Source organism: Ipomoea nil, unplaced genomic scaffold (assembly GCF_001879475.1).
Source record: "Ipomoea nil cultivar Tokyo-kokei standard unplaced genomic scaffold, Asagao_1.1 scaffold3104, whole genome shotgun sequence".
NCBI classification, from domain to species: Eukaryota; Viridiplantae; Streptophyta; class Magnoliopsida; order Solanales; family Convolvulaceae; genus Ipomoea; species Ipomoea nil.
The window spans coordinates 1,458,176-1,470,147 of record NW_017619532.1 but is presented as its reverse complement, the minus strand read 5'-3'; the positions used below and the strand labels follow the sequence as shown (position 1 = coordinate 1,470,147).

The window sequence follows — 11,972 nt, the reverse complement described above, 5'->3', positions numbered from 1 at the left end:
TGTTGAGGTGTTATCATTTAATTGATTTAAACAACAAAATTAACCACTGTTTTTATTCATTCATTTTTATTTAACTAATAAAATTTGTACATGTAGGTGAGAGTTATACTCCATGGGAGTACATATTCGAAAACACAAAAAATCTAATCGCCGTGACCATGACGTGTATGACAAAAGCGGGCCCATTCCCGTGACCCCCGCATGGAGGAGGCATTAGTCGTCCTATCAGCGTCCGCCATGTCAGCTCATGTCACTTCCACGACAACCGCATCCACCTCTATATAACGAACGCTTCTCTGTCCCCAACTTTCTCGTCCTCATTAATAATTAACGTAAAATGAAACACCCCTCCTCCCACCGCCGCCGCCGCCACCTCCAACCGCCTTCCACCGCCGTCCTCCGCTCATCTGAGTCAAGAGACTAAACCACTGTCGGTTCAACTATGGAAGCGGAGGGCAATAACACGATTGCGCCGTTCGTGATGAAGACTTATCAGATGGTCAACGACCCGAGAATCGATTCGCTCATCACCTGGGGACTCGCCAATAATAGTTTCATTGTGGTTGAGCCCTTGGAATTTTCCGATAAAATCTTGCCGGCTTTCTTCAAGCACAACAATTTCTCCAGCTTCGTTCGTCAACTCAACACTTATGTAAGTATTATTCTCTCCTTAACCACCTGCACGGATTTAACTTACTGGTTCAGTAGATAATATTTGAGAGAAAAGAGTTTGAACTTTCGTAGCGACACTGTGGGGTTATACTTAAAAGTGGGCAGATTTCTTGTGGGTATTGTTTTAACTGTTCTGTCGGGCCGAAGTGCGAGGCTTTTGGGGTTGAATAATCAAATCAGACATGTAAAATACTGTTGAATTTATAACTTTGTGATTATCAAGTTAACAATTGGACGAGTTTTGATTAATTCTGTTTTGGATTTTGATAAATATAGGGATTTAGGAAGGTGGATCCGGATAAATGGGAATTCGCGAATGAATGGTTTTTGAGAGGGCAGACACATTTGCTGAAGAACATTGTGAGGAGGAAGAACGGGAAGAATTTATTATTGCATTGTAAGCATGGCGGCGGGGATGAGGGAGACGAGGAGGAAGAGGAGATGTTTTCGGAGATAATGAGGATGAAGAAAGAGCAGAAGGATTTGGAGGAAGAGCTGGAGAGGATGAACAGGCGGCTGGAGGCGACGGAGCGGCGGCCGGAGCAGATGATGGAGTTCTTGTGTAAGGTGGTGGAGGAGCCCGAGATTTTGCCCCGGATGATGCTGGTCGGGAGAGAGAGGGTGGCGCGCCGGATCAGCTTGGACTCCGCCGCCGCCGCCGCCGGAGAAAAGAAAATGAAGCTTGCCGCCGTGGCGAGTTGTCCGGTAAAGAATGAAGAAGAAGACGGCGGCGGTGTAGCGCTAGGGATAAACTCGTCGTTTCACTTGCACGACGCGGAATTCGATGTGGATACGCTTTGCCAGTCCTCGCCGGAGAATCCATTGATGGCGGGCTGGTTGAGCCGTAGTAACAATAATTGCTGCACCGTTTCTACTACGTCGTCGTCATCCCTGTCGTCCTCCGACAGCGGCGGCTTCACGGTGGCGACACCGTTAGATGTTTTTTCCGGTTATGATAGTATGGGTAAGGGTAATGGAACTAGTGCGGCGACAGCACCGCCTTATCCGTTTTCACTATTGGAAGGCAGTATTTAAGTACAACTTGTCGATTTTTCTCTTATTAGTATTATATGGATATTTATTATTACCTCTTTTTATTTACAATTATTTACTTTTACTTTTGATTTTCGTAATTTTGTATAGCACATTTCAAACACAACCATAAAACAATAAGGCCAGGGAAGATGTTAGAATAAGAAAAAAGTGCAAGAACGAACAAGAGACGATAATATTGCTTGCGAATAATTGAGAATTGGATCCTTTGCATTGTGACTACTGAATGGGGTATTTGTACATGCTTAAGTTGTAGTGTATATTTTTTTTGAAAGGAGCCTGTTCGGCATTTATTGAAAATATGCAGAAATAGAGTATGGCGGATCAGAGTCTGAATACATACTAGTCAGCTGATTAAAAGCGGAAGATGCTTATGTATGTGCCAAATAATTTTCTAGTCTAGGAACATAATGTAGTAAACAGTAATCAAAAAATGATAAACTAGTTCTGCAACTATCAATGGCATAGCCCAAGTAAAACTGTGACGAGTGTGTTGTAGACGATAGATATTGTTGTAGCACCAAACAATCTGTGTAGAGGTCGATTGAGCTTATTTGTCGACTTCGTAACCATGACAAAACCTCCTTGCATGCAAAGGCCTCCGCCATTAGAGGCGAAAAACAGTCTATCATAGGAGCGGTCATAGCCGACACGTATCCTCCTTGCGAATTCAGAATAATAGCCCCCACTGCTGCCTTGTTCGTTCGTGGGTCGTAAGCCGCATCGAAATAGCATTGATCCCTCATGCCTTGCATAGTATGGTGTAACATACCTGTAGGAGTCAACTGGGGCGATGGCACCGTAGTATCGGCCCCTTGTCTCGGCACATCTACTGCCGCAATGGTTCGGGCGGTGGTTACTGCCGTAATTCGGCCAGCTGGTGGCGTGGAATTGGCTGGCGGATTTCGACGTTCGGGGTGTACTGCCTTCCACGCATTCATGGCTGATAACGCCATTGCCACTAATTTTCGAGGCCTGGGCAAATGTGCTTCCTATACAGCTCCATTCCTTGCACGCCATATGTAATATAAAAGGGCCACTGCATAAATAATCCCATCATCATCTAAAATATTCATCAAATCATTAAACCAATCACTGAAAATATTTGTGACACTATTGGGGATTGGAAGGTTAGATTGTGTCCAAATGTTTGCCGTATAACCACATGTGATTAAAGAATGCACAAGATTCTCATGCCCAACACCACACATTGCACAAGTTGGATCAATATCTACTCTTCTTATAAGTAAGTTCTCCGTGGTGGGTAAAATATCACTTAGGGCTCTCCATAAGAATGTTTTCCACTTTGGGGGGACTTTTAAACTCCATAATTTTTTCCATTTATCAAAGGTCCCTACTGCCTGGGTATAATTGCCTACCACTGCTCTATACCCATCTTTAACAGAATATTCTCCATTTGGATCTCCATTTAAGTTCTCCATTTGCTTGCTTACCCAACATTGCAAGATTAAAGGCCCTCAACTCCTTAAATCCCAGTCCTCCAAACTTCTTCGGAATACACAGTTTGTCCCAGGCTTTCCAATGAATACCCTGATCATTCCTCGATCTCCACCAGTACCGATTCATAGTTCTCTCAATGGCAGTGCACAGATTCATAGGCAGTAGAAACACAATTATTGAAAAGGTAGGCATAGACTGAGCCACACTTTTCAAAAGAACTTCCTTCCCTGCCTGTGATAACAGTTTCTTATTCCACGAGCCAATCCTCTGTCTTATCTTATCTTCAATATAAGAAAATGCCTCTCTTCTATTCCTGCCCACAAATGATGGAAGCCCCAAATACTTCCCAAAATTCTGAGCCTGCACTACTCCCAATATATCAGCAATCTCCTCTCGTATTTCGCCCCGTGTATTCTTACTAAAACATATACTCCACTTGTGATAATTTACCGCCTGACCGGACATCATTTCATTGTTTTTTAAACAGCGTTTAACCACTCCCGCTTCCTGTACATTTGCTTTGAAAAATAGCAGACTGTCATCAGCAAAGAACAAGTGGGAAATGGAGGGCGCCCCTCTGGCCACTCTACACCCATGTATTTCTCCATTCATCTCTGCTTGCTGTAATAATATTGAAAGGCCTTCAGCACAAATAATGAATAAATAAGGGGACAGAGGATCACCTTGTCTTAAACCACGAGTTGGGATTATTTGATCACTCCTTGAACCATTCAGCAATACATTATACGACACAGTGGTTACACACATCATCAATAACTCCACCCATCTGTCATCAAATCCTAGAGCCTTTAACATCCCCTGCAAAAAAGACCACTCCATACGATCGTAGGCTTTTGCCATATCTAATTTCAAAGCCCCCCAGCCAGCTAGTCCACATTGCTTTCTATTTAAATAGTGGCCAACTTCTACGGCTATCAAGATATTATCCGTAATAAGTCTTTCAGATATAAACGCACTCTGGGTCTCAGATATAATATTCTCCATCAGTGGTTTCATCCTAGCCATAATAACTTTCACCATAACTCTGTAGACGACATTAATCAGAGAAATTGGCCTATAATCAGAAACCATTTCCGGGCTCTTCTTCTTCGGGATCAAAATAATGTTCGTGTCATTTAGTCCATCCGATAATGAGCAATTATTCAGGCAATTCACAATAAAAGAAGAAACATCAGAACCCACCACATCCCAAAAATGTTGATAAAACCCGGGGTTCATCCCATCCTGCCCCGGAGCTTTATCCGGATACATAGAAAACAATGCTGCTTTAATCTCACTCTCCTCAAAGGGGCGTAATAGGCTCTCATTGTGCACAGCAGTTACTCGTGGTTGTATACTCTCAAAGAAATCATCATTAACAGTAGGAGAACTTGAATTAAAAATTCCACGATAATAATCCGAGATAACACCTCTCATGGCATCCCCCTCTATCCAATCCCCATTATCATTCATAATTTTAGTAATAACATTCTTTTTCTTTCGATGAGAAGCATACCTATGATAAAACTTGGTGTTTGCGTCCGCATCCTTGAGCCAATGCTGTTTGGCCCTCTGCCTCCAGTATGCATCCTCCTGCAATTCAACACGAGTCAAGCACTCATCCAATCTCCGAAACTCAGCCAGTGATACTGGATCCGTATATCCCCTGAGGCGCATCTGTTCCTTTCGTAGAGTCAATATTTTTTCACCAAATTTATGGAATCGGTCTCCACCCCAGCGTGTTAAGAAACACTTAACAAATTTGAGTATAAGAAACATTCCTAAGCTAGTTATGAGATCATTTCTTAATGTAAAACCTCGATCAGGAATATCTGAAAATATTCGTCCCTCTCACGCTTGGGTCCCACAGTTCTTCCGCCTTCCTGGTTGCCGACCACCCGTCGTCCCAACCGCCTGGACAACCTTCTCAGCCTATCTAACTGGGTACCATAATCGGGATATTCAACACTATTAATTCTTAATATATTTATTTTTCGAATTTATTTCTATAATCCTTATCAAATGCTAAACCTCTCCTATCTCTTTATTCTTTAACTCTTCCCACTAAAATGCTAAACCTCTCCTATCTCTTTATTCTTTAACTCTTCCCACTAAAGTCAAAATAATCTAAACAATAATTTCATCGCATAATTGAAAAAACATTTTTTTAGTTCTTGTTATAGGCCTAACTTTAATTTATTGGATCTTATTAGTATAATAACAAGTTTTTTACGCGCATTGCGCGATTGAAAAAATGCACAATATTTTTTTTTTTTAAATAAGTACTTTAAAGTATGTTAAGGCAAGATTATGTTCGAATTGTTCATGCATAGATAATTTAATGTTAAATTTGTGTATTTAAATAGGCAATTCTAAGTTTACAAATACAAGATAATATAGTCAAGATTGATTATAATTGTCAATAAAATAATTGTATAGGTATGATTGAAACCAAATACGGACATAAGGGAGAGCAAATAAAAATTAGGGCATAAAATATTAAATATATACTAATATTGAAGAGCTAACTGCTGATTGTCAAACAAGGACATTGTGAAATAGTTTCCCACTTCAATTTGTTGTGTGATTTAAATACTCTTTTTGTCAATAAATCCCCCAAGTAGTTAATATGATTGGCTTAATTATATATTTTTTATTATTTTTAAAACTATTATTATTATTATTATTATTATTATTATTATTATTATTATTATTATTATTATTATTATTATTATTATTATTATTATTATTATTATTATTATTATTATCATTATTATTATCATTATTATTATCATTATTATTATTGGTGGGGTGTGAACCCCGTGGGCTCGGGGCTCAAAAAGAAGAAGAAAGGCCCAAGAAGAAGAGAGGCCCAAGAGGAAAGAATGCCAAGAGGGGGAAGCAGCCCAGGAAAAGACAGAGGATGGAAGCGAGAAGCCGGCTCGAGCCCGAGCTTGGCGGGAGAGCGGGCTCGGCACGAGCAGGCGGGCGGTGCGAAGATAGCCGTTAGAGCATTAAAAGGGGCCATTTAAGGAGCCCGGTCAGCATGTCATTGGGAGGCCCAGTAACGACAGCTCAACGGCCCTTAGAATTAATAGGCCGATGGCTTTAAATGTATGTTTTGAATGATTCCGAGGAGACCCACTATAAAAGGGAACTCCTCAAGAATGTTTGGGGGACGACAAGTTCAGGCCAAGAGTATACACACACTTATAAGAGCTATTATTTCCCTTTTATTTTGGAAAGGTGAATCCACCAACTAAGGTTGTGTTGGACCCCCCTGGGCTCAAAAACTCTAAAACCAACACTGGCGCCGTCTGTGGGGACGTAACAAAAGGTTATGATCGCTCTCTTGTATCGAGAAAGGAGTCGGAAATAGAGCAGAAAGACGAATAGCAAGAGTAGAAGTTCAAACCAATAGCTGAGGATCGAAGCCAGGCCCCCGACTGTCGTAACGTGCCCGAGGCAGACATGAGGAATCAACTGAACCAGCGAAATTCGCAAAGTCAGGGAGGTGATTCGGCGCCTCAAAATCGACCTCCATCCATGATACCTCTCACCCCCGCGTAGATCGAGGCTATTGCTCGCGCCGTAGCTGTGCAAACCCGGGAACTGAGAGAACCATCGGTCTCCCAATCGCCGAATCCGCAGCCGCAAAACCAGCATCCGCCCCAAAGGTCTGATAGAGACGGGCGAGAGGATCGAAGGGTGGAATATCCTCCAGCTCGGTCTGTGCACTCCAAACTAGGCCCAAACGCGACCCGACGCTCGACAAAAGAACGATTGGGAAAGGGAGCGCCCAGCCGAGCGCGGTCAGGTCGGCAGAATCATGAGGTCGCCCGAGAAAAGACTCACACACGAAGAACCAGAACTCAGGGGCGGCGGACTAAGAGGCATGCCGTAACGAGGATCGGCAAGCCGAATCCCAAGTTGGAGAGAGCACCGAGTCTACCGAAAACATACCCGGAACAAGGATCGACAAACGTTGCACACCACCTTGCCCTTCTCAGCCAAAATCATGGCATATAAGATACCCGGCGACTTTAAATTTCCGGAGCAAGCTACTTTCGACGGGTCGGGCGATCCGCGCGAACACCTCCTGAGCTACCAGGCGAAAATGCAGGTCTTAGGAGTCAAGGACCTTGTCATGTGCCGCGCCTTCTTGCCAACTTTGAAAGGGCCGGCTCAAAGATGGGTCGTCGCCCTACCATCGGGGTCGATCCACAGCTTCGAGGGATTACCCGACCGTTTCATGAGTCACTATGCTACCAACATAAAGCCTCAGAAAGACCTTACGCATCTTGGCGATATTCATCAAGATGAGACCGCGCCCACTTTCTTCATTGAGTCGCTTCGATCCGGCCAGCTGTATCGAGACTTACGGGATAATCGGCTAGCCACATATACGGAGGCCATTCACATGGCCAACAAGCGAGCTAACGTTGAGCAGGCCATGAAGTCTAAGCGACAGCGCGAGGTCGGAGGGGCCTCAGGAGGAAAACGAACCAGAGCAGATGCGAATGAAAGACATCGGGATCCACCAAGCCGACATGAGGCCCGGCGCGTCTACGACAGAGCAGTATTCATCCTTACCGACCACCTCCTTAACATCCAGTGCACGAGATAAAAGCGGGTGCGCCGCCCCCGCCGCCTCCACCAAGTGAGCATACGACGAGTGTTAACCCGGGTAAGCCATACAAGTACTGTAATTATCATAAAACTTATACTCACAACACGGAAGATTGCTGCTACTTGAAAAAGATCATGGAAGGGATCATTCAGCAAGGCACTTCGCCTCCTAACCAATGGCGAAGACGGGCGACATCCCAAACCAAAGAAGATGGCGACCCCTCTGGGTCGGCCGGCCTAGATCACAGCAAGCAGTCGGTATCCGCGGAGGATGAGGCGCAATAGAGACAGAAGCCGGTCATCAATATGATAGTTGGCGGCCCGGAGGGAGGCGACTCCTCTAATACACGAAAGACCTGGGCTCGGCAGTTGTACGTGGGTACAGTGTACGGGCGCGAAGGCAGCCCGAAGAGAATGCAGAGAACCCATAACTTTCACGGATAAGGACCTACTGACTGGCCAAGCACCGCACCGCGACGCACTGGTAATCGCGATGGACGTGAACGGGGTGGTTGTTCGACGAATCTTGGTAGATACCGGGAGCAGTGTCAACATCCTGCATCTCGAAACTTTCACCAAGTTGGGTCTAGCACGAGAACGGCTGACCCCGATCAAGACGCCACTGGCAGGCTTCACTGGGGATTCCATCGAAGCTGAAGGGTCCGTCACCCTGCCGGTTGAGATCGGCAACTATCCCGATATACAGAAGCTAGATATGAAGTTTATTGTGGTTGACCTGGCCTGTTCCCACAACGCCATCCTCGGACGACCCGGTCTGGATGACTTGGGAGCGCTGATCTCCATCGAGCACCTATGTCTGAAATTCCGCACGCCGATAGGAGTGGGCATAGTGCGTTGCGACTGGAGAGTCGCCCGAGAGTACTATTTGCAAGCATGCCGGGGAATGGGAAGACGAGAAATGCAAGTGCATGAGATCACCGAGCGGCCCGCAAAGAAAGAAATGGCGCCTCGCCTAGAACCGGGCGTGGAGTTAGAAGAAGTGGGGATCGACCCTGTCCGACCAGAGAGGCGGGTAAGAATCGGAGTCGGACTCAGGGAGGAAATACGAATGGAAGTCATACGTGTGCTCTGTGAGAACCGCCTGGTCTTCGCTTGGGGGCCAGAGGACATGCCGGGTGTGGACCATTCTATCATCTCTCACCGACTTGCGGTAGACCCCAGCCATCGGCCCGTGATTCAGAAAAAGCGATACTTAGCCAATGACCGATGATAATTCGTGAAGAAGGAGGTGAGCACGTTGCTGGTTGCCGGCCACATCCGAGAGGTGAAGTATCCGGATTGGTTGGCCAACGTGGTACTAGTGCCAAAGTCGGCGGCCTGGAGAATGTGTGTAGATTATACCGATCTCAACAAGGCATGTCCGAAGGATCCTTTTCCCCTACCCAGGATCGACCAGTTGGTAGACAAGACTGCGGGGTCGGCCCTATTGAGCTTCATGGATGCCTTCCGAGGTTACCATCAGATCTGTGTGCACAAAGCCGACGAAGAGAAGACAGCCTTCATCACCCCCGATGGTGTATACTGTTACCAGGTGATGCCCTTTGGACTAAAAAAAGTGGGGGCTACATACACCAGAATGGTCGCTCGACTATTCCAGGATCTATTGGGAAAATCTATGGCGGCGTACGTTGATGACATATTGGTCAAAAGACCGGAAGAGTCAGGTCATGCTCAAGATCTGGCCGAGTGTTTCCAGGTAATGCTTAAATATAATCTACGGCTTAATCCCAAAAAGTGCGCCTTTGCCGTGCAAGGAGGGAAATTTCTAGGTTACATGGTGACCAAGCGGGGCATTTAGCCGAACCCCGAGAAGGTCCAAGCCATTATGGACATGCAACCACCCAGCACCATAAAAGATCTTCAAAGGTTGACTGGCCGACTGGCCGCCTTAAGTCGATTCCTGAGCAAGTTGGCAGATAAGACTGTACCTTTCTTCGAGGCTATGAAGAAGAAAGAGGGCTTCGCATGGACCTCCAATCCGAGTGTCAAGAGTCCTTCAAAGAATTGAAGAGATACATCTCGACGCCTCTCGTATTATCTACTCCGTAGGTCGGCGAACCCCTATACTTATACTTAGCGGCGTCACCCAAGGCTGTCAGTTCAGTACTCGTTCGGGAAGAAGAGCGGGTTCAGCATCCGGTCTACTACGTCAGCCGATCTCTGGAATCTGCAGAAACTCGTTATACTCCCCTTGAAAAGGTGGTATAGGCACTAGTGGTCACAGTGTAGAAGCTGGCACCTTATTTTCAGGCGCACACCGTACGAGTCTTAACGGATCAACCCTTGGGAGGCGTGCTACGTAACCCCACGTCCTCAGGGCGACTCGTCAAGTGGGCCGTAGAACTGACCCAATTTGGAGTTGAGTACCAAGCCCGCCCTTCAATCAAGGGGCAAGTGTTGGTCGACTTCCTAGTCGAGTGCACAATCGGAGCTGCGAGTAGCCAGCATTGTGGCGGTGGAGTTATGCTAATCACTCCAGAAGGATTCTGACTATACTACGCCCTGAGCTATCAATTCCAGGCATCCAATAACGAGGCAGAGTATGAAGCTGTGCTGGGAGGTATCCGGCTCGCCAAGGCTGTAGGAGTCGACCGTCTGTGTATTAAGACGGACTCACGTCTTGTGGTAGGACAAGTATGAGGAACCTGCGAAGCTAGAAGCGCTCGGCTAGCGCAGTACAAACCGTCTGCGTATTAAGACGGACTCACGTCTTGTGGTAGGACAAGTATGAGGAACCTGCGAAGCTAGAAGCGCTCGGCTAGCGCAGTACAAAGAGAAGACCATGGAGTTATTAAAAGGGTTTGCCGCATATGAGATAGAGCACATCTCGCGAGCCGAGAACAAGAAAGCCGACATCTTGTCGAAGATCGCCTCGGAAGGGGTGCTGGACCATCTCCGGATGATCTGTCAAATGGAGGAGTTACGCCGACCCAGCATCAAGGAACCGAGTGAGGAAGTTCAGCAGGTAACAGATCCGGACTTGGACCGTGCCCAAAACCCGGAAATGTTCTGGATCGAAGACATTCGACGTTACAAAGAGGATGGAAAACTGCCTGACGACATCACGGTCGCTGCCCGAGTTCGAAGGAAAGCCACTTCCTTTGAGATCATTGACGGGCAGTTTTACAAAAGATCATTCGGGGCCCCCTCCTCAAGTGCCTGCTCCGACCTGAGGCGGAAAGAATAATGGACGAGGCCCACCATGGGATATGCGTAGCTCATCAGGGTGCTCACATCCTCGCACGAAAGTTAGTTGTCCAAGGCTATTACTGGCCTACTATGATGAGAGACTGCATCGACTAGATAGCCAAGTGTACCGTGTGTCAAGCATTTACACGAAAAGACACTCGGCCAGCCAACTTCTACACTCCGATTGCTACTGTCATTCCGTTCGCTAAATGGGGGATCGACCTATTAGGCCCTCTGCCGGTTGCCCCAGGGCGTTTTAAGTTCTGTGTGGTGGCCGTCAATTACTTCACCAAGTGGGTGGAAGCCGAGCCTCTGGTCACCATCACTGAGTATCAGTGTCGAATTTTTCTTATGGAAGAAGGTGATCTGTCGTTTTTGATTGCCCTAACACTTAGTCAGTGACAATGGTCGACAGTTTGATAGTCAACCCTTCGCGGATTTCTGTCGAGGCACAGCATTCGGCATACCAAGGTATCGGTCGCTTATCCTCAGGCTAACGGACAGGTCGAGAACGTGAACCGCACCATTACGGACGGTATTCGCAAAAAGCTAGAAGACGTGGGAGGAAACTGGGCTGATGAGTTGACCGCGAACTATGGGCGTATCGCACAACTCAGAGGCGAGCTACCGGCGAAAGCCCGTCCTCGCTAGCATACGGGTATGAAGCAAAGGTGCCCATAGAGGTTGTTGAGCCGACTCATAGGGTTCACCATTACACTGATGAGGGAAACGAGGAGAGACTTAGGATCGAGAAGAATTTCCTAGAGGAGAGAAGAGAAACATCACACGCTCGCATGGTGGAATACCAGCAGGCCGTCAAGAGGTATCGTGACAAGCGAATCCGACCCCGAGCTTTCCAGGTGGGGGACCTTGTCTTACGCGATCGACTGGCTAGCCGACCCACCGAAGGAGGGAAGTTCGCGGTCAAGTGGGAAGGACCTTACCGG

The 11,972-nt window shown here is 46.6% G+C and overlaps 3 protein-coding genes across 3 annotated transcripts; all 3 read left to right on the top strand.

The window, feature by feature from the left end:
* The first annotated feature begins 327 nt into the window (after window positions 1-327).
* Window positions 328-1,776, top strand: LOC109166598 (heat stress transcription factor C-1-like). Its single transcript, XM_019315496.1, has 2 exons — window positions 328-652; window positions 949-1,776. Exons 1-2 carry the CDS (start codon window positions 443-445, stop codon window positions 1,705-1,707), a joined length of 969 nt encoding a protein of 322 aa, XP_019171041.1. The 5' UTR covers window positions 328-442; the 3' UTR covers window positions 1,708-1,776.
* Window positions 1,777-7,204: 5,428 nt separating this feature from the next.
* LOC109166639 lies at window positions 7,205-7,813 on the top strand. Its single transcript, XM_019315532.1, has one exon. The coding sequence runs from the start codon at window positions 7,205-7,207 to the stop codon at window positions 7,811-7,813; it is 609 nt and encodes a 202-aa protein (XP_019171077.1).
* Window positions 7,814-8,308: 495 nt separating this feature from the next.
* Window positions 8,309-10,476, top strand: LOC109166638. Its single transcript, XM_019315531.1, has 3 exons — window positions 8,309-8,848; window positions 9,059-9,532; window positions 10,357-10,476. Exons 1-3 carry the CDS (start codon window positions 8,309-8,311, stop codon window positions 10,474-10,476), a joined length of 1,134 nt encoding a protein of 377 aa, XP_019171076.1.
* Window positions 10,477-11,972: the final 1,496 nt, after the last annotated feature.